At 42.8% G+C, this 22,755-nt stretch overlaps 2 protein-coding genes across 2 annotated transcripts; both read left to right on the top strand.

Annotated features, from left to right (window-relative positions):
• The first annotated feature begins 264 nt into the window (after positions 1 to 264).
• On the top strand, positions 265 to 14,970 carry SMTNL2 (smoothelin like 2). Its single transcript, XM_071574949.1, has 8 exons — positions 265 to 790; positions 4,488 to 4,575; positions 5,277 to 5,522; positions 6,655 to 6,730; positions 8,647 to 8,817; positions 9,384 to 9,501; positions 10,536 to 10,687; positions 12,185 to 14,970. Exons 1-8 carry the CDS (start codon positions 386 to 388, stop codon positions 12,309 to 12,311), a joined length of 1,383 nt encoding a protein of 460 aa, XP_071431050.1. The 5' UTR covers positions 265 to 385; the 3' UTR covers positions 12,312 to 14,970.
• Positions 14,971 to 15,397: 427 nt separating this feature from the next.
• On the top strand, positions 15,398 to 22,187 carry TEKT1 (tektin 1). The gene is made up of 8 exons (XM_071575054.1): positions 15,398 to 15,473; positions 17,768 to 18,011; positions 18,371 to 18,536; positions 18,811 to 18,939; positions 19,360 to 19,503; positions 20,717 to 20,939; positions 21,532 to 21,728; positions 22,002 to 22,187. The coding sequence occupies exons 2-8, from the start codon at positions 17,822 to 17,824 to the stop codon at positions 22,159 to 22,161; spliced, it is 1,209 nt and encodes a 402-aa protein (XP_071431155.1). The 5' UTR covers positions 15,398 to 15,473; positions 17,768 to 17,821; the 3' UTR covers positions 22,162 to 22,187.
• The last annotated feature ends 568 nt before the right edge of the window (positions 22,188 to 22,755 follow it).

Here is a 22,755-nt window from a genome sequence, read left to right on the forward strand (position 1 = left end):
TGAACAACCCATGCAATAGACTCCGCGGCGTGGCAGGTTTGTCACAAATGTCAGCGGCGCTTCGTATCGGCCCCGCCCGCAGCCCACCGGCCCTCTCGGCCAGCCGTGAACAAGCTGCCCCCGCCCCTTCCCCCTCGGTCTTCCCTCGCTGCCTCCTGCAGTCCCATCCCCACCTCGGAGGGGTGAGCGCCGAGCGGGTCAGCCCCGGCAGCGCCCGGAGCTCCTCCCGCGGCCGGAGGGGGCCGGGCTTAGGGCCGAGCTTGGGGCCGCCGGGAGGCACCGGGCGGCCTCCGAGGGGAGCGAGAGGCGGCGGCGGCAGGCGAAGGGGAGGCGAGCGGGCGTGTACGGCTGCCGAGCCCCCGCGGCTGCCCGGCCTGCGGGCACCATGGCCGGCGAGGCCGAGGATGCGAGCGGGCGGGAGGCGCAGACCGTGTGCGACGCCCTGGGGCGCTACGAGGACGCGCTGCGGGGCGCCGTGCGGGACATCCACGTGGACATCCAGCTGTTCAAGCAGGGCGTCGGGCGGCAGGTGGAGGAGGTGCTGCGGCTCGCCAGCCCCCTGGCACACACCGTGTCGGAGCTGCAGCAGGAGAACCGGCGCCTGCGGGCGCAGCTGGAGCGCCTGTCGCGACAGGTGGAGGCCCTGGGCCGGTCGGCGGGTCTGTCGCAGCAGTGGGCGGACGAGGCGGCGCAGAGCCCCCCGGCCAGCGGGCCCGGCTCTCCGGGGCAGGGCTGGACCGACGGCACGTTCTCCAGCCATGCCAAGCCAGCGGGCACTGCCCGGAGCCAAGTAAGTGGTCACGGCCAGGGGGGCTGTGGGAGGGAGGGAGGGAGGGAAGGCCAAGAGGTCGTGCCAAGTTCTGAGTTGGCACGGGGTAGCGTTTGGGGACACGGGGTTCCTCTTGTGCAGTGCAGGGTCAGTGGTATTTTGGGAGGTGCGCTGAGAAGTGGTCTTGGCCGTGGTGCCGCATTGGAGCTTCACCTGATTATGGCGCTCTTTGGTCAACCCGGGATCTTGGTTAGAGTGGTAGCAACCTGTCAGTTCAGTGTGGTTAGAAGTAAGGAGAGAAGATGGTGCAGTCTCAGCTATCTATATACATATGTACGTGAATATTTGTGTATCCTTTCTGGACTCGATTCAGAGGGATCCGTGCGCCAGCAGCGCGGTTTGCCAGCTGGCAAGCTCACATAGCACAACAGCTGTATCAGGCAGTAACGTGAGCAAGCCCGTGCCCCCTCCCCTTCTCCCTCCTTTTCCACCTCCCGAGCTTCCATCTCCCCTTCTGAAGGGTGTGCGCTGAGCGGGGCAGCCCCGGCAGCCGCGCATCCTGAAACAGCATCATCCTGCAGGGAAAGTTTTGTTGTACAACCACTCCCCCGCACTGTTTGTCCCTGACAGCCTCACATGGTCCGCATGACCTAAACTTGCACAAACATACGCGTTCTTCCCTGTGATAAAAAATCGTGCAGTGTAGTGGAGCAGTGTAACTTGCTGCATAGAAACACCGGTTAGTGGGAAGCTCATCTGGTACTGAGATGTTTTGTCTCATACTTTTTCTCTGTGTCTGTCTCTGTGAGAAGAGTTGAGAGCTCCCGTGCAATCCTTGATGCCTGGAGGGGGCAGCCAAGCAGTACACTGTGATTCAGTCACATAACACTGGAGTACTGGAGACTTGGCTGTCACAGATGACAGCCTGTTTTATGTAATCTTGATTAAGCCATGTTTTAAGGGATATTTAAGACTGCTGAAGATTAAAAAAATGGTCTGTGGTCTATCCAGCCTTGAGGTTGAAAAAGAAAAGCTTGGAAATTAAATTTACTAAAATTGGTAGGAACAAGCAGAGTCTGTATTGCATTCCAGCCCTTTTAATTCCTACTGACTTACAGACAAGGGGGTGGGCATAGGGCTTCCCACCTCTGGGCAAATGAAAAGGTAAAGCTGCTGCTTGATGCACTGTTGTAACATACTTGTAAGGAACTGCTGCCTTTTCCCCCATGTAAACAGCATACATACAAGTTTCAGATAAGTTCCTTTTTGTTTGTGAAGCCATCCACACTTGTTGGCATTGTAGGGAACAGAAGTGAGCTGAGTGATGTGGAAGGGACAAGGGACTGTGGTCCCTACATCATTCCACTTCCTCCATCGCCATTGTCTACGTTGTAGTGTGTCAGTTTTCATAGCCTGAGAAAAGTCTTGCATCAATGTTATGGCAATGTCGAGCTTTAGGTGTCAGTCTGCATTAAAGCACAATATGAGGTTCTGTTTGGACTGGAACCTTCCTGTTTTGCTTTGAGGCTTCGGGGAAGATCACTTAAGTACTGATCGTTCTTCAGTGCCCTCCCAACAATTTAGGTTGGAGAAGTTCCCAACTTAGCATAGCTGACCGAGAGGGAATGTCAGTACTGAGAACTATGGGAGCTGCAGCTGGAGCTGTACACACCAAATACACACAGCAAAAACGTGATTTGTGGCTCTGATGTGGCTGTGCTCAAATGGTGAAAGAGCAAGCCTTGGTTGCTTGCTCTTGATCACCCAGATTCTCTGTAATGAACAGTGTTCCTTGAGTTGCTTGCTGTTTCTGGTTATAAGATCAAAGCATTTGAAACACAGTACCATAAATGGCACAGTGTGTGGTTCCAGATAAACAAGTACCTGTGATAAATTTGGTGACACTTCTAGTCTTAGAAAATACTTCTGTAGGTGTGAGATATGAGAAGCAAGTAATACTGACCTGGAAATAGTAGCAAATCAAGATTCTCTTTTGCTTTTGAAAAGATTTATTGGTTGAGTTTCTTTTTCTCTGTAGTTGATGGCAGCATTGGTTGGAAACCAGAGATTCTGAGTATCTTCAGTGTCTGAAACATTATTTTCTAATATGGCTAAATTATTTTTAAAGATAATTTGATTTTTAAAAAGGACCAAAAACATGAATCCAGGATGTTCCAAGCATCATTCAGAAGTAACGACACAAGTGTCTTTTTAATTCTAATCTGGGCAATTTCTGCTATCATGTTCTTGAAAGCTGGTATACAACAGTCTAAATGCTGGTTTAGGTGTACTATTAAATGGCTATCAGTCACTCTGATTTGGAGGTGAGTCTTTCTGTTATTTTGATACCAAACCTTAATTTGGCTCTCTAACCAGGCCAGTATCTGAGGGTTGCTTTCACAAAGGTGGAAAATAAGGCATGTTTTCATTTCCAAGTGGGATCCTGGAGCCATAGCATTGTTAAACACATGGGTTTGTCAGAAGCTTGGCATATCCAAACAGAGTGGATTTCACAAGTACTTTCACCTGGCACTACTCAATGCACATCAGAATCTGACCCCAGGTGCTCCCAGTGTTCTGTCAGCACATGGGCCTTCTTCCCTGTCCTCCAGCCTGGTATCAGTTTCTTCCTTGGCACTGTTAGGCAAAAGGTGGTCATCAGGTTTGAATCTATGGAATAACTAATTAAAATCAAACTACTGGTTTCCTCCATACTTCCTGTGTATGAAATGGACAGATTAAGTTATTACAAGTATACACCCTCTGTCTTTCCTTTTCTGTTATGTTCTGTTGTTTTTTACTTATTTGCAGTATAAAATCTTCACTATCATCTTCAGTCTTTCTGTCTGTCTTAAAAAAGCCAAGCAAACAAAACTTGTTTGAATGGAGTTTATAAGAATTTAGGATTATAATTATAATGGCACATTACAGATTTTTTTTTAATTCATAAAATTTTTGGCCAATCTCATATGTAGATAACTGTCTAGAATCAATTAAAACATTTCTGTGGACTTTGTGTGGGATAGTTATTTCTACTCCTTGGATATGCTGCTTCTTGGAAGCTACAGTTTTTTAACTGAAGTAATCGTGTGTCTGGGAAGCAGTTTCTTCTTTCTTAGTTATTGCAGCCAAAAATCACATAGTGCCTCATGGTGTTTCACATGCCTCCCTCCCCAAAAGAAAAAAACCCAAAGAACCTCACACCAAACCCATAAAAAAACCCTGGCTGATATTTCTGGAATTATACTGGCAGAGATTATTGGGAAAATTGATGCTTTTTCCAGAAAAAAAGCTATCCTAACAGAAGTTACAGATTATGTAATGCTTTTACAATATGTTTTCATAATGTTTTTTCTGCAGTAAACAGCAAAAAATTTCAGAGCAGTTTCATGCAGTCCTAACAAACAATTTCTCCATTATTGTGCAGAGTCTTCTGTTTATCACCTTCACAGTGGATGGTGATACCTTTATCTAACAAAAGATAACACCTTGTGGGTGCATGGGGTCTGTGAGGACAAGTGTGCCAAGACTGATACAAGTCCTGCATTGCCAATGCTCCATTTGCAGTGTTGGCTCTCACAGTTAGGGAATTGTTCCCTTCTCGTATTGTGGTCACTGACACAAGGAAAGCCTGTTCTTGGCAGGTGTTTCTAGATATTCTTCTCACTTTTGCCACTGTTTGAAATTTAGCTGTCACGTCTGTTGTCTGTTCTGACAGAGTGTAGACCTGGATAACCACCACAAACCTGAATTTAGAAGAGTTTTTAGTTCTTCCATCATTGAAAATGGGCATCGTTCTTCATCAGGTAGGAAAAGAGCATGAAATGAAGCAACAATGCTTGTAAAACACCTGATCCTGGCAGTCATAGGGCAGCTCTCTCACATTGGGAGCATTAGAATCCACTGTGGTTTCAGCATGGATACTGTCCTGTGGCACCAATACTTTGTTTTCTAAAAAGGAGTAGAACTTGCAAACTTTTCATTGCTAAGCATGCACTATGGTGTCTCATAAATTAGAGGTTATTACTGTCACATTATCTTGGACCAGTGATAGTAGGGCCTACTATTCTGGGTGCCATTGTAGCTTTGCATCCCAAAACAAATTACCCATCCACTTCCATTGTCCTTCAGTGGAGGAAGGACATACTGACTGCATTTTAGAGAAAACTGAGTCATGCAGTGTTTCATTTTTGAAAAGAACAAAAAAGCTGCCTCCTAACCCAGGGCAGGAGATTGGGAGTGAGGGCTGCACAGAAGAAGAGGAGGAGCTTACCAAATGTAGATACTTGTGTATTAACGATCTGAAGATGTTGTTGCTGCTGAGATTCATGTATGATCACTGCAAGGATCACTTGCACTACTGTTGTTTCTGCACCATATGTCCCACAGGGAGAACAAGGTGGGATAATTCCAATGACTTGTAAAATAGTGGTGTTGCATGGAAATTTGTATGTAACTTTATTAGAAATCTACAAACAAATTTACTTCCTCTCTCTTTTTGATTCAGGAGGTCAGGCAAAAGTCTGCCATGAACTGACCTCTTTTCAGAAGTCAGACTCTTCTTCCCCTGAAGCCCATGCCCCTGCAGTCACCTTACAGATGCCCCACCTTCCTGTTACTGCAGTAACCAGGACATCTGAGAAGTTTTCAGGAGAAAACATCTGTTCAACAGGAACAACTAATGCATCTGTTGGCCTGCTGGGACAGAGCAAGAGCAAAAATGCAATGGCAGTAAAAACTTCCAACCAGCCAGGTAAAAGAGACAAAAATAACTTGCTGAAGCCACATCCTGTTTCCTTACTCCACCTGGTGCTATGAGTATTGTCCTGTGACCGAGTGGTGACTCTGCATCCTTGCTTCTGGGTCTGTGTGTCCCATTGTGAGGCACTGCAGTTTGGAATATTGTGGGTCCTAGCTGGAGCTTTAGGCTGTAATGTTGCATCTGCTGAGAATTTTTGCTGCCTAATACATTTGTGTTCTTAGTGGGTCCTCTTTTCCAGCCTAGTTACTGAATTCAGGAAGTTACTGAATCTCTTCAACATGCCCAGCTATTTTAATGAAATTTGTGGGAGTTTTTAGTGCTTTGAGACCTGAGGCCCTTTGAGAAGTTAGGTTGATATTTGACTAACAGGTTCCAGTAGCCACTTGGTGGAAGAAATGACTGACAGCAGTCTGACACATATACACAAGTCAGAGTGACTGCAGAATCTCATTTATAACTAAATTGATTTAAAAAAACCCCTCATATTGAAGTAAAACTGGGCAAGACTCTGCATTGTTCTGCATTTAAAGAGCACAGCTGAAGTCCAGAGGTGGGCTGTAAGTGGGAAAACACAAAAGGTAGAGCCCCAGAGGTGGAGGGACAAAGATGCAAAGTTGTTTTTAAGCCACCTTTACAACTTTTGAGTCTGTTCTACTTTACCAACTAAAATGTTTCCTGGTATAAATGAGGTAATTTAATTTATGCTCTCAATTATGTCAGACTCCCCAGGACTCTCTATGTCTGCCAGAATGACTTTTGCAAGGTGAGCTGTAGCATCACTTTTATTAACTGCAATGTCCATGGTAGTGTGCTCTCCTCTGAGGTCTGCTCAAGGGCCTGAAATGATCTGACCTTCCCAGTGCAGTTTTATCAAAGGCATCCTCTCACAGTCCTTTCTGGTATGTTTACACCATCTGTGCTGCAGTGCAACAATGGTACAGAGGAATTGAACCCCTGGGGGAAACCCCTCCCCAGCTTGTTAGCTCATATGGAAGTTAGAGGCCTGCAGCTTTTCAGTGTGGTGAGTAAAAATCAATGTGTGTGTATCTATCAGGAGATTATTTGAAAGCACATGAGAAAAGTTTCTGTTCTAATGCATCTTGTCTCTTCTGCTTTTATGTAGAGAATGCCACTTCTGTCACTAAGCCTGTCTCAGCTGTGAGCTATGGGGTGCAGAGTGGAACCAAAACTGGTGAGAGGTACGTATTTCTCATGACAATTTTTTAGGCCATTGTGGTCAAGGGATGGGTGTTCTGCTGGCTTGGAGAACAGGTTAGTCCCAGATGCTGTATTTTAAGCACTGGATTGTACATTAACCACTTGCCCCAGTGTCTTACATTAACTTTTAATGCATGTGTTATGTCCATTAACATGTAAAAAGGCATATTCCTCTTAACCACTCTTCCACTTGAGAGAATAACTGATCAAGTGACTACTGGAATAATCACACTATCTATACTAAAACCATCCTAGTGATGTACCAGTAGTTTTCATTTAATGTCTGCATACCCTGAATGTTCTCAGGTGCAACACGGCAGGTTATTCACTGACCATACTTCTCATGGGAAATCAGCAACCTGCTGTGTATGTGGTCCTGTATGTCTAGTTTCTGGACCATTCGTTCACCCTAAATCCCTTATACAACTTGCCCTTTTGTGCCTCTGATTCTTCTAGCAGGCCCATATCATGGTTAATCCTAACACCTTTCTTTTCATGACACATCAACATCTTGCCTGTGATCACAGCACTGCAGAGTCTTGGCACTTCTGGCTCTTTTCTCTAGGGAGGCTTTTTCAGGCTGCCCCACCAGTGCACTGAGCAACTGGTGCTGTATTATAAGCCTGTCAAAGGCTGTGAGCTTTCCTGTGGGCAAAGGGCAACAGAGATGAGAAAGGATAAAAATTCTGTAGAGCATTTTCAAGTAGATATAATTGTGGATTTTCACATTGTCACAGTCTTCATCAGGAAGACTCCCCAGTGCCTGCCAGTGGTGGATTTTTGTTAGGAAGAAGAAGTTGTCAGGCCCTTTGAAAACACTTGAGAAAATACTCAGCTGTGTTGAAATTGGTACTTTGGACTTATTTTTGGAAATCAGCATATGACTGCCATCAAATATCCTTAGTTTGGCTAGCCTAGAGTTTAATTTGTAGATAAATGCCTTGCTAAGGACTACTACACACTCTTGATTAACTCCGAGTTGGAGTTGCTGAGTATAGGATTACATGGTATCACAATTACTCCTGGCAGATTCAGGCATTCTCAGTATGCAAATTATCCATCAAGAAAAATGGGAGAGTAGCCAGTTTAAATCCTTTAAATTGGGCTTGCATCTGCCTTGAAAAAGAATCCCAAATTAGGCATTACTTTTCTTCTGAGATAGTTCCAACAGCAGCACATTTGAGTCATGTGCTGAGCACCCAGGAGAGCTTGGTGTCATCCCTGACCTTGGTCTGTGTCAGAAATTAATGTGTGACAGTGACATCATTGCTCTTCGCCTGTTTCCCCATCCCTGGTACAGGGAACATTTCCAAATGCAATGTGTGGCTTACTTTGTTAATGCTGATGAAGCAGTTTAGGGCTCAAATAAATTTGAATATACTCCTATATTTCTTGATGAAATTACTGGCTTGCAGTCAGTGAAGCAACACTGACGAGCTCAGAATTCTGTACACAGTTAAGTAAAAATTTCAAAAGTACTTTGTGAATTACTGTTCAAATTCAATTTTTAAAATGTGACACACCGTCCAGGAAATTTCCAGTTGGAAATTAAAGGAATTTAGTGCTCCAGTGTTGCCACAATCTTTTTTTCTTTATCTCTTCTTTCTTAAAGTTGTTTAATGTTGTTCTGCTCAGTGCTGCAAAGTGCTTGTGAGTTATCCAGCTGTGTCTTATTTGTAATAGCACCTTAGAGTTATTAATTTAGAGTCTTCTATAGTTAAGTGCTGTTGTGTGTCAATAAAAACATGACTTCTATTAAAGTCACTTTGGACTCATTCAGGTCCTCTTGAAATGACTCTTCTGGGAAGTTTAGAGTAGACAACAGTTGAACTTTTGTGGCACTATAGAGAGTTGCTGTTTCGTTCACCCCCATCCTTTGGCTGTTGTGTTCCTGCAGTGCCACTGATGGTTATGGCGAGGTGCCCCCCAGCTCCCGCTGCTCCCCTCCCGCTGTGCATCGCCCTGCTGAGAGGAGGCGGGAGCTGGTGCGCTCCCAGACGCTGCCCCGGACCTCAGAAACACAGGCCAGGAAAGCACTTCTGGAGAAACTGGAACGTGAGGATGGAAAGTACGTCACACTTGTGTCTCCAGAGTGGTTTGTTCATGGGAAACTGGTTGGTCAGTTATTACCAGCAGAGTACAGGTGGGTGGGAGGACTCTCATTGTGGGATTTTGAGCTAAGGGACAATATGAGGTCACATAAAGCTTGATGGACATCACAAAGCAAGCTCTGGAAATCACAACTACAAATTCCTCTGGCTTTGGAGTCGTTCAGCTGAAGAAGCAGGTGCCTTTTATCATGAAAGAGTTCTGTGAAAGCTGCCTTCTCTGTCTTTATAAGAGGCTGGGAATATAGTGACTTTCTGTTGCCACTGATTGAGGACCAGAAATATGGACTCTTCTTTGTGCACTATGATGGGAGAATGATTTAAATAGAAGAGGGCCTGGAATCCTGGCCTTAGTGAAATAAAAATTAGTTTTTCTTGCAGGACCAACAAGTCGAAGTTTCAGCAACATGTTTCTCAAATATCTCCTGGACAGGGGCTGACCTGGGCAAGGTTGCATAGATGTTCCTGACAAGTAGGTTTAAGTTTTTCTCGAATGTAACTTAATCTGGTCTCTGTTAATTTTCAGAGGAAAAGGAGAATCCAGAGCTAAGCTGAAGAGGTCGCTGAGTTTTGGGGTTGCCAGCGCTAGCAGCATTAAACAGATTCTGTTAGACTGGTGTCGCTCAAAAACCATGGGATACAAGGTGAAGATCTGCCAGCACTTTGAGCTCTCTCTTTTTTCAGAAGAATTTACCAAAATTTCACTCAAAAAGTGAATGTAAAATACACTAGACAATGAGTTAACTTCCTTAAAGTCATCAGTTTTTGTGTGGGTAACACAAATGTGGTTTGCATGGGCAGTACTTCAAGTGGTTGCATGAGTGAGATTCTGTATGACTGTTAAAGCAGTGCCTTAGTGTTTTTCTGAAAGCCTACATTGTTTTGCTTATGGATATAGACTTCAGTATACACTGGCACATTTTTTTTCTTAGTTGCAGGCTGTGATTTTTGCAATCTCATTATATATGGCAAGTTCTGAATAACACTTTGCCAGTACATGAAGACTATGGCCATTTTGCTACACAGCAGACCAAAGTACTCTCTATTGCCCTTAGATAAGTGAGTTTGTAGTAAATGGTTGAGTTTGAATCACATCATGAGCAAATTTTTATGAGGTAGCATCACTGTAATGTAAATAATACAACAGTTGAGATGTTATTCATTTTACCTGGCCTTTAAACTGCAATTGCCAGAACAATTTCCAAGAGAAATACATTTTTTCTAGGGTTTTTTTGTGTGTGTATGTAATATGTTTTTCAACATTACTATAAAATGTGCATAATTATTGCTGAGCTGTACATTACAGTATGCATAAGCAGAACTAATGAAAATTACTGTTAATTGCTTTCTAGAAAAGCTGGGGCTTGAATTTATGCTCCAGAGCTCACTGATGTTGACAACATTCTTTGCAGTATTTTCAGTGGGCTTTGGCTCAAGGACCTTGACTGTGTGTCTGCTTTACATCTGGGTATTTCAGGCAAAAGGCTTTCCTTGCTAAGTGCTCTATTTTTTCCCAGAGTACCAATCATGCATTGGATAGGGGTGAAAAATATAAAGCCTGTGCTGTGTAGCTTTTGTTAGTGGGAGAGGAGAATAGAAAACTGCACTGAACAGAAGCAGCTGCTCTTGTTTGTTCCCCTGTGCAGCATTAATGCATTTGGTTTTTTCACCATGACAGCACATTGATCTCCAGAACTTCTCCTCAAGCTGGAATGATGGGATGGCATTCTGTGCTCTTGTGCATTCTTTCTTTCCTGAAGCTTTTGATTATAATAAGCTCGACCCAGCTAATCGCAAGCAGAACTTTGAGCTGGCCTTCACCATGGCTGAGTGAGTACCACATTAGCTCTCTGTGAAGTGCTTCCAGTTCAATCCTAAGGCACCTGGGCAGCATTTGAAGAGTTTAATTATTATTCTTGTAGAATGTGTCATGCCAAAAAAGATAAATAGAGAAATGCATAGATAAAGCATAGAACATGTGGGAAGCTTCACCTCTCTACATTGCTTTGGTTGAAGAAGAATGAAGGTTGTAAGTGTAAACAGAGGTCAAGGCTGAGAGATTCTCCATATCTCAACCAGGTGACTGCATTTCTGAAAACAGAGCTAATACCCTCAGACACACTGTCCTGATTCTTTTTGATGCTGTATTGCAGGTACTTAAATGCTAAGTTTTTTGTTAAAGTCATTATATGGGTGTGAACTTGTCAGTCAGAAATAGTAACTTTTTTGAGCCCATATCAACATGATTCTTACAGTAAGAACAGCCCCTGTATGCAGCTGGTTGGGTACATTTTTTCCAAATACTAACAGGCAGTGGGAATACATGGCTGATGCAGAAACTTACAGAACTAGATTTGCCATTTGCCATTCGGAGAAAAGCCTTCAAAATTCTTAGGACAAGGTTGTTTCTCCTTATTGCAGCCTCTAGCAAAGGAATTCATTTTGGAATTACGAGGGTTTTTATATGCAGACGTATATGTATATATATATAAATAAAAAATTGTTGCTTGTCACTGAGTTGAAAGTGATTGACCTCTGAAGTAAAACCATCTACAAAGGAAAGGTGCAGTAAGTGTAGGGGAAAACAGAAGACAACATGCACACAACACTAAGAAACATTAGGTAAGAGTTATCTGCAGAAATTACTATTTATAGCTGTGATTGCCTTTAAACTGTTTTCAAGTGCCAGAAAAGCCTATTCTCTCAGTTACTGCTGTTCAGTCCAGTAGGAGCTCTGCTGATTAAATTGCTTCCTGCCCTTGTGATTTTTCATTTAGGCATCTGCAGATCTGTTCCTTTCTGCTGGCCCAGATTCAGTCAGGCTTCTGCTCTCCAACCTGAGCATCTGAGATTGTTGTCCAAGTCACTCACATCTTGAAGATACAGGGGTGGTGGACAGCAAACAATTCACAGCCACATGGGCCTTCATTGGCACATCTCATCCCTTTGTGTGTTTTTCCATTCTTCTGGAAATTCTTACATATTAACCAGAAACTGAGACACAGACAGAGTAATGTGAAATTGGGCTACATGTCAGAAGTATCAAGAATGTGAATGGTAGTGAAAAAAACCCCAACCCCTACAGGAGTTTGGATCAGATCCCAGTATAGAGGAAGAGATAGAAAGAACAGAAATATACCATCATCACAAAAATAACAATCTCCAACCTGACCTTGCTCATTTCGTTGTGAAATGAAGGACAGCTTATAAACCTCAGAATTTCTTTAATGTTTCAGTGTTGCTCAGATCAGAGCAGCAAATGAATCTTGGAAGCAGCTGCAGGCCATAGATTTATCTCATGATTTGCTGTATCTGTTTTACCTACAGGAAAATGGCTCACTGTGACCGGCTGATAGAAGTGGATGACATGCTGATGATGGGTCTCAAGCCAGACCCAATGTGTGTCTTCACCTATGTCCAGGCTCTCTACAACCACCTACGACCTTTTGAATAAAACCATCAACACCTCTCCAGCCAGAAGGGTCAAGTACAGTGTACTTAATGGGAAGAGTGACATTTTGCAAATGGAACACAGTGTTACTTCTTGCTTTTTAGTGTCCCTTTGCCTCCATTTGACTGTGTGGATGGCTGACTGAAGTGTAGCTGAGCAGTGCCCTGAAGTGTTGATCACATCACCATGTATGGAAATAGGTTTGAAAAAGATAAAAAAACATAGGCAAGGGCAAGTGCTGTCATTTTGGTGCTATAGTAGGTTGGGTTTTTAATATTTTTATGTTTAAAGATCACAGGAAGCTAATCTGCTGCTCATATCTCTGTAAGGCTGGGGACATGGGTTTATGCAGTGACAAGTAACTCTGCTATGAAGGTGTTCCCTCCTAAAGTGAAGGTAAAACTCCAGAAGATAGCACCTTCAGTTTCCCTTCTCTGTTCAGCATGGTACAAAAGAAATAGCAGATTGACAAGGAAAAATCTGTTTAGCAAACTATAACCTATAGAGTGAGTATTCAGCCACTGGGTTTGTCTGTCCTGCTCCAGCACACACACACAGATCAAACAGGATTTGTATTGTTCTCTTAAAGCACAAAGAGAACATAACCTGTCTGCTGCCTGAGAAATAACTACCATGTTGCTCACCACATTTGTCTATAATGCTCAAATCTAAAGTGATTTGCTTATAGGCATGTTAAAGCCTCTACTGGCATTCCTGGATTAATTTCTTGATACTGAAGAATAACAACAGCTGGGGCTGTCCTGTGTATGGGATTGTGTGCTTGCATGATTTATGATTGCAGGAAAGGTGGGAGCTGGCAAGGTACAAACCCCTCTGAACAGCTGTAATAGAAACAAGCCTGTAATGTGCTGAGACATGGACTCTGGAGGAGAGCAGCTCTCCAGTGTGGATGGGAGTGAACTCTTTACAACTTGTTCAGCCCTCCTGCTGACCCAGAGGTAGACAGACAATACACCACAAAGGTATGAAAGATGTTGGAGTCTTGAAATGCCTTGCACTACTTTTCAGTTTTCAGTTAAATTAGCATTAAAACCACAATACAGTTTGATTATTCCAGATTTACTAGACAAAAGGTTCATGTGTCACTTTTTCTGGCTTGCTTTTTGATAAATCAACAGAGGGTTTGTTTTCACAGTGAATGTTAAAAACAAAGCCACTAAGAAAACATACTTTAAAAAAGCCTTTTCAAATTATTTCTTCCCTAAGAACAGGCTGATAAAAAGTAAAAACTGAAAGCCAGAAGCCCTCTGCTCATGCTGGACAATGTTTTTAACCTGCAGTTGTGCTTTTTGTAGATATTTAAAGATTACTTTGCTTCTGTATTAATGACTATTTATAATAAAATATGTCAAGCACTCTTCAGATTTATTGCATCTTTTTAGAATGAAGTGACAAATAACCAAGTCAGATCAGTGAAAACAACACAGAACCTTTGCCTAGAAGATTTTTGTTCTAGTCATGATGCTGTGTGCTCTGAATTTCAGTTTTAAAATGTTCAGAAGCTCAGTTGCATTTGGAAGATGATTTTAGTTCAGTCTCCCTTTCTAGTCAATTTTACTTAAGAAACCATGAATAAAGCAACCACTTTATTAGCAGTCTCAGGAAAAAACAACAACAAAACCACCCAAAGTATATTAAGGCAAAGTGAAAGTTTTCTGCTCTAAGTGTGTATCATCAAGTTCTGTTTGAAGTGTAGCTGTGCTGTTGCTGTGACACTGGAAACTCTGGTGGATTGACTTTGGCTGGGTGCCCCGTGTTCCATCTCAGCCAGACCCCATACAGAGGATTTTAAATACACACCTTAATACAAGGATCTGAAAGATACTTAGTCAAATTAGCAGGGTCCTTGGCATTGCTGATCTCAGCTCTCATGCAAGTGGACAGAAATGGGATGGGCTTTTCACACTAGTCATGTAACTGCTATTGTCTTCAGTTTTTTGCTTTGTCTTGAACACCCATAATTCTGAGGAGTAAGTGTGTGCCTGGAGCTCTGCCAAATGCACTGTAAGGATAAACATGCTGTACTGATGGTTTGGAGAAGTTTGGATTAAGCATGATGAGAAACCTGTCCATGCAATACACCTATTTGAATTCTCACAGCAAGAGTGCATTTCACTGACTAGCAGAGCCAAGCTTCATCACAGATACCACAAGAGGGGCAGTACTGGCTTAATATATCACATTCCTTCACAGTCCCAGGGCATGGATGATTTTACTGTGTGCTGTGAGTGCTAAAGACCCAGGTAAGTGCTGGCCAATTTAGGCCTAGTAGCATATAATTATATAACGGAAGTTTTAGACAGCAAAATTATTGCCAATTCACCAGAGTGAATTTACATTCTTTTTATAATTTAGCTTGTTTTCCCAGATAACCCAGATGCTTTGTATGGGTTTTCCAAAGTCTTCCCAATTCAGAGAGGTGATGGTAAAGATACTGGTACTTGCCAGCAAACATTGCAGGGAAGAACTATAAGCTGAGTTTAACTGTTGGTGTTTCATGTGTAAGAACATGAAGGAGATAGTGCCATGACATAATTTTAGAAAAACTTCACAGCTTTGTGCATTAAGAGGTCTGATCTGTATGAATAACCTCGACTACTTGATTGTATGATTCAATTGAAATTAAAAGTGTTTAATGTATGCCCCGATGGATCTTTCAGTATTTCTATTTAAAAAATGCAGCGAGCATGTGTATATATGACAGTAAATGTGTTTAGCGTGAGTGCTAAAGAGAAAAGTAAGTTGACATCGTAGTATTTTACAGAAGTGGTGCGGGGTCCGGGAGAGACAGATGTGGGGTCCGAGGCACGTGCGGAGCCCGGGAGAGATAGATGGGGGTGCGGGACTCGCGTGAGGTCCGAGAGACACGTGCGGGGTCCCAGACACGCGCGGGTCCGGTGCGGAAGGTGCGGGGCTCGGGAACGGCGGGTCTGGTGTGGGTCCAGTGCGGGAGGGACGGGTCCGGCTCGGGAGAGGCGGGTCCAGTGCTGGTCCGGCTCGGGAGAGGCGGATCCGGCTCGGGAGGGGCAGGTCCGGTCTGGGTCCGTTCGCGCAGCCCCGGCGGCCGCGGGGCCGTTTCCAGTCCCCACCCCGTAACGTTCGGTGGAGGGTTTCGATGTCAACGGTGATTTGACCATCTCTGAGGTAAAACTGTAGCTTTACATGTCATGTATAATTTATGTTGCGGGATTGGTTGTAAGTTTCGTAGTGGAGGTTTAAAAGCAAATAATCCTTTACTGCAGCAGACAGGGCAGAAAGGATTTACAGGATCATGGAATTGGTATATTCTCAGTTGGAAGGAACCTACCAACTTTTTAAGTGAATGTCCCATGTGGCAATCAAGCCCACAAGCTTGGTGTTATTAGCACCTGCTCCAACCGAGCTAATCGTAATTTAGGGCTGGTAACTTTAATTGCCTTGTGATGGCGCAGCTACAAGCTGGAGCAGGGCAGCATCAGATAGTGAATTTTCAGACCAAAACGGGAGGAAGTCCCACCAGTGTCACAGTAATGTCGTGGAGAACCATCACTCGGGGGTTCCACAGCTTTCAAAGTGACTGAGCACATTCCCATAACTGTGACATTCATTGTTCCCAAGGGGCATTCAGACATATGAGCATTTCAGTTCATTGTGAATCATTTGGTCATCCCTCTTGAACTTGCTGGTATTTCTAAAAGCCTTGGAATGTCACTGAGAGCACAGATAATAAAATTTTGTGGAAGATGACTAATATGCAGCCTGATCCATCCTCTGTGACTCAGGCGAGCCAAAGTAAACCTCTGTTCAAACTCCCTTTGAGTTAAGATGTAGTAAAGTCATTGGAAATGGAAATTATGGAAAGGGCTCCAGTTCCTGCTCTAGCTATTAATTTGAAAATTAAATTACTGCTTTCAACTAAGACATTTTAATATGTTCTGTGAATAATCTGTTAAAAAAATTCAGTAGGGGGAAAAAAAGTCTATCCCCTGAAGGGAGGCCTGAATGTATAAATCAAACAGCCCATACAAGCATCACCCTTTTGTGCAAATAGTTGCAGACTTCATGTGTGCATATAAATTGATTTACAGCTCTGCCTCAGTAGTGGTCTTTGTAATTGATTCTGATCACTGTTCAGCCTCATCATACTTTTGTTTTCCCTCATGAATCAGGAGAGAGTGTCTGTGAGCACAGCTTTCCATCCTCCTGCATCAGTTAGCATATATTGTTCATTTTCCTTGTTAACCTTGCACCCCATTCTCTGCTGCTTCTTGAATCTTTAAGTCCTTCTCCTCTCAGGCTACTGACTTCAGTTCTAATGTTAACCCTGTCTTCTGAAGACTGTATTTTTCTTTGACTAACTCTGAAATACCTGAATTTTTCTGTAAGACAGCGTTTCTTCAGCTGAAACCCTTTAGCCCCTGAAGTATGGGCAGATTCCTATTTACATGTCAGCTGGCATGAAAGGCACAGAGTTAACAGTTTTAATAATCACTGTTTGAAATAAAAGGAACATAATTAGCAGCTTTCCAGCTGTCACTGCACTGTAGTTGCAGCCAACAATTGCAGTTGCTTCCTACTTTTCTGTCTTGGACCAGCTCAGCTTCTGTTGACCAGTGCCACTTGCTTCTTGAGCATGGTGGGATCTCTTTGAACCTTGTGAGAAACTCTGCTCTGATCTAAACTGCAGCAGAGCTACATGGAGGGGACAGAACTGTACCCTCTGGTGTGATGCTCTTTAAAACCTCCTTCATCTCTTCTCTGTCTGGCTCCCAGTATCTTTTCTCCCAGGCAAGAATATAGTTGCCACAAAGATGGAGCAGACTACTAAGGATATTTTATGACTGACATTTTAGATGGCTGGACATTTAACACACCTCTCATGTGCTGTTCCCACAGCAGCATTTGTTTACCTTCTGTGCTGGTCAAGCTCTGTGCTTTTGGGAGGCAGAGCTGCTCCAGGAACGGTGGGTGAGCACAGTGAAGAGTAGGAAAACTGATAATCAAACTGCTTTGCATAAATTCAGGGCATTGTTTTCACCCTACATTAAACAAGTGTTCCCAGTATCCTTTGTTCTGCTTTAGCCTTTTCTGGGTTTTGTCTTTTATATTGGTTTGTTTTTTCTCTGTTTTCTGTGATTGCTTGTTTAGTAATTCCATCCTCTTTCACAGGTCTCCTTTCCCTTCTCCTTCCTTTTGCAGACAGCCCATTTTTCCTCTCAGTTCCACTTCTCTCCTCCTGACTTCCATGCACAAATTCTTCTGTTTCTTCATTCTCCCACTCCAGACTCTCTTCCCTCTAAGTCGGCAAAGCCTTGGGGAACCTTGAGCAAGAAATCAATTCTTTTCATATCTGTGTAATTTGAAGGTAAAAGGAGCAAGAATTTTTCTCAGCCTGCATGGACCTGTTTCGCTCTTCTTCTTGCTGCTGCAGCCAAATATAATGTTATTGCTGTTTTCAGGTTCCACATTCCAAGCACTGACCTGCATTATATCCAGAAACTTTCCAAATAACAATGTCCAGACTGTTGCAAGATCCATCTAAGGTTCATCCCTCAGAATGGGCTACTGCAAACATGATGCAGCGTGTCAGTACCGAGTCTCAGAAATCCAGGTCAGAGTGCATGATAGCTGAGAGCTGGAGGCTGGTGGATGAAATAGAAAAGACAACTCAGAAAACCCAAAGTGATGTCAACAAGAAAATAGGTAAATCCCATGTGTTCTTCAAGGGTCAAGATGTGCTGTTTGAGCTATTATGTTTAAGATGGACTTAGAAAATTAGCTGATAATGTATAGGAATATATGTCAGTGCCATGCTCACTGATTCCTTGGAAAAATTAAAAATATTTTAAAAAATATTTTGAGGTATATTCTATGTAACAAAATGCACAGAAAACTATTCTTACCAAATACAGGGTTGCAAAAACTGTTTCCACACATCAGCCCACAGCACTATATTTCCTCCACTGTGGAGTGTCTATTTTTAAGCATATCTAAGATCTGAGCTACAGTCCTCTGGCATATAAGATGGGCTTATTAATATGTTTGCAATTTTGATTCTGCAGAACAGAGGCGGGAAGAAATAAAATTCTGGAAGCAAGAACTAGATAACAAGCTAGAACAAATTGTCCATGAGATAGAAGTACTGTTGGCTTTCAAGATTAGGCTGGAGAGAGCTTTGGAGAGCTGTAAAGAGCCACTTGTCATTGCCCAAAAGTGTCTCCTGTACAGGTAAGATGATTAAGAAGAATGGTATTCAAGGACAGAAAAAAAGTCTAGGTAATGAACCTTTGACAGTAATAAAAAAAAAGCTGCAAACTAAGGGCCTGTCTTTCTTTGCAGTGAAGTCACAGCCTGATTTAGGTGTTAAAACTCTGGGGAATCAAAGCCATTAAGACATGGCATGTGGCATGGGAAAACCTTTGATTTGTAAAGCTGGGTTTCATCTCTGTTAGCTGCAGGCATTAGAGCAGTGTGACTGATGGCTTTTTCTCTTTTCATTTAGGCAGAGGCGAGTTGGGATTGACTTGGTGCATGATGAAGTGGAACGGGAACTGGAGAAGGAAACTGAACTGCTCCAGGGGATTATTGCTTTGCTGGGACAGACATTGGAACAAACCAATGAGCAAATCAGGTGCAGAGACAAAGAGCATAACAGAACACTGATTATCTGAGAAGTAAGAGAGTTGTAATCCTTAGAAGTTGTAGGGTCAGGCTGAGCACAGGTCCAAAGTTACCTTCAATGCTAAACAGTTGCAGGTCAGTCCTAATCCATACCACTCAATCAGTAATGGTGAGAGGTTCTGTTTGTTAGAACTCCAAGTACTTGCACATGATCCTTGGTCTCTTCAGGATCCATTCCTGTGCCTTTCATTCCAATGAGAATTGTACCATCAATTTATAGGGAGGAAGCTTCATACTGTAGGTTTTGGGACTCCACAATTAACAGTTCATCCATGCAGGTTTCCATAACAGCATTTGAATTACCTCATGCATGTTAAGGACCCGCAAGTGCCCCCACTTTGGCTTACAGTCTGGTTGTTTCTCCTCCTAGACAAAACCGTTCAGCAAAATACAACCTAGAAATGGATCTGAAGGACAAGTTCACAGCTCTGACGATTGATGATTACTGTGCTCGCCTGACAAACGACACTCCTGACTTCATGTATTCTGATATCGGAGTGAAAGTAGATGGAAAGTAAGTAGTTCTTTAGTTCAACAAATATATAATCATACAGATGATATGAGTTGTACCAGTAATAGCAAGATTAATTTTGTGTAAATAGACTTTATCTGTCCACCATCTTTCTGTTATTATTTTTTATTCTTCTGTCCATCACTTTTGTGATTGTGTAATATGTCTTTGAAATAAGCCACACTAATTACTCTGCCAGTGAACTGCAGTTTACTACAAGTTTTTGAGGCTCAGTTATCTCAGGAAGAATTTCACACATTGCTTAAACTCAAATCAGATTTGCTAATCTAACTTCCTTTCCTCTTCCAGGGGGTCCTAGTGGGGAGAGTGCTGGACTGGGACACATGAGGGGTGGAGTGAGTTTCTGACTCAAGTCATTAACCTGTCAAATGTGCCCTTTCTGCATGGGTTAGTTAATGTGAATGGTTTAGATGGAGAAATAGCTCCCACAGAAAAACAGAGGTTGAAAAAAGGAGCCATACTAAGAAAGCAGTGTGTGTCAGAAAATCTCCCAGAGTCTGGCTCTGCAAGAACTGGCAAACTTAGAACACCAACAGACTGACATCTCTTGCTGCTGGCACATTAACATGCATCAGCAACAGGTTGTATAGCTCAGACCACACCAATGGTGTTGGCTGCTCTATGCAAATGGCCATTACACCTTTATATATCCATCCAATAAGGAACAAACCCTCTGAGGAACTTTCCAAACAGTTGCCTGCAAGCCACAGCTGCACAAGGATGACCCTTTAATTCTGGGGGTGCAGTTGGGGCTGGGCTTCCCAACTATTGCTCGAGCCAGGTACTGTGTCTTGTAGGTGCACTGTGTGAGAGAATAAGTGACTGTGTTGTGTGAATAGCACCAGCTATTAGCAGTAACAGCCATGCCAATGAAAGGTGTTCTAAGAAATATTGGTTATTATCTGTGTTTCCCCCACAATAACTTAATCCTTCATCAGAGGAAAGGAAATTTAAAACAAAGTTTCTCTATGACTTTAGCAAATTTGTTTTCATGCTACTCTCATCTTATTCATTATGAAATGTTTGTGACAGGGAGGTTTTTTATTTTGTATCTGTTGAATTCCCAGCACAACTGGCACTCACTGGGATGTGCAGTTAATAGCACTGCTTTGTTCTTGGTTTCGTGGTGTAATTACAGATTTACGAAGTCATAGAGGCTGCCAGTGGGTAACCTTTAATTTTTAATCTCTTTCAGTTTTGTTACCCCTAAAGACTGGATAGATTTCTCAAACATAAATGTTGAAAAGGCTGACAAGCAGAGAAACAATTCTTTAGCACTGAGGGCACTTATTGATGGCATCCTGTCACAGACAGCAAATGACATGCGCAGGCAACGTGAGGTGGTGGATATTGCTTTCAGAAACAGGGTAAAGGAAGTCAAGGATGCCAAGGACAAGCTAGAGACACTTCTTGGAATGGTAAGTTATAGGGGACAGTCAGTGAAAAAGTAGAAACACTGAGATTGGGTTATCTATTGCTTTTCTTAATCCAGTGGCTTGCACTGATTTGCCACATTTTCCTTTTTTTTTCCTTCCCCCTCCTCCATAAAGTCATTGTAGATTCTATTTTCTCAGCTCTGTGTGCACCACCACAGAGATGAATTTTAGGAATCAGTCATTCAATCTAAGCCTTGCTATAGACATCAGTAAAGTCAGGAATTCCCTTGTGATTTTTAGTTACCTGGGGCTCCTGTAGAATTTTCAGGACTGTGATATAAGAGCCTAATAACTGATAAAATCAAGGTCAATGTGCTCAAAATTTGACACACGAAAACTGAGTGTTAATATTAAAAATTAAGTTCTGAGCATAAATTTCTGAGTTCACTCAGAACAGTGTCATCTGCTTTCCGGTGAAGGAATCATAGTCCTGGCTGACCTTTGCAAAATATCCTTTTATGAAATAACAACATAATGAATGTTACTGTTTTTGGTATAAGTATTAAAGAGGATGATGATTTCACCTATTGTAAGAGACAGTGTGCAGCACTTCCTTCTGTTGGATTTTTTTAAGGTGATGGATGAGACTGCTTCCCAGGAGAAGAACATTGCAGCCTTAAAGAAAGCAATTGCTGATAAAGAAGGACCTGTTAAAGTGGCTCAAAGCCGCCTGGAAGCGAGAAACCATCGCCCCAACGTGGAACTGTGTTATGACAGAGTGCAATGCAGCCTGATGAGTGAAGTTCAAGAGATTGTCAAAAATATTCAAAGGCAAGTGGAAATGATGAAAGAGGAAAATCTGTGGTACAGATTACTGGGTTAATTTAATGCATCAGAGTAACAGTGGGTTCCAGCTATTCTCCCTGAAAGGCTGGGAATTTCTTTTCTCTTAATGGCAGGACACTTTAAGGGAACCTGCATGGATGTTGTTTCTGTGAATCCCTTTCCGTTTTTCTTTTTCTCACTCGGAATTCTTAACCCATATGAGAAGAAAAACCATCCGTGTGTTTTCAAGTAATGCTTGGCTGTTATTTTCCCTATTAGATTACAGGAGGCACTGGCACAGGCTGAGAGAGAGCTGAAAGGTCTGAGCCGCCGACAGCTTTCCTTGGAGGAAGAGATCAAGGTCAAGGAGAATACACTGTATATTGATGAAGTGCTGTGCATGCAAATGAGAGAGTCTGTTTACATAAACAACTTCTGAAGCCATCATACTGGGAGACTGCTCCAAAGAACCAACTCCTGCTGAAATTTTGTGTATAAACTTCCAAATTTATTGGTTTGGCTCAATGCTGTCCTGGTTGTAGTTGTGCAAGGTAATTAAAACAGACCTAGTGCTTCCAGGTATCTATGCTCTGAAAGGTCTGATGAAATCTTTTGCTTGGCAATAAAATTCCAGAAGAATAAGAAATGCACCTTCTTTCATGTTATTTCTCTTGTGTGTAACCAGTGGTATCTTTTGCCATTGGAAGGTGGCAAAAGGTGGGTCTAGAGCAGGAGTCCCCTCATAAGACACTTGTTGGAAAGCTGGACAAGTGGGAGGGGTGACTCTCAGGGCTAGCCATGGTATGTTTTGTTCTTATCATCAAACTTAACAGGAGGTAGGGACTGCTGATACACTGGATAGTGCATCTGACTGATCCGAATCAAGCTGAAGTCAAAGCTGACTTTGGGCCAATCACTTTCTCACCTCCTATCTCAAGTTACTCTATTCATAAAATGGAAACAATGAGATGCTTCAATGGGAAAGTGTTTGAAGCTCTACAGTGAGAAGTGCTGAAAAAGAGGAGGGCATGTT

Source organism: Pithys albifrons, chromosome 21, assembly GCF_047495875.1.
Source record: "Pithys albifrons albifrons isolate INPA30051 chromosome 21, PitAlb_v1, whole genome shotgun sequence".
Classification (NCBI taxonomy): Eukaryota; Metazoa; Chordata; class Aves; order Passeriformes; family Thamnophilidae; genus Pithys; species Pithys albifrons.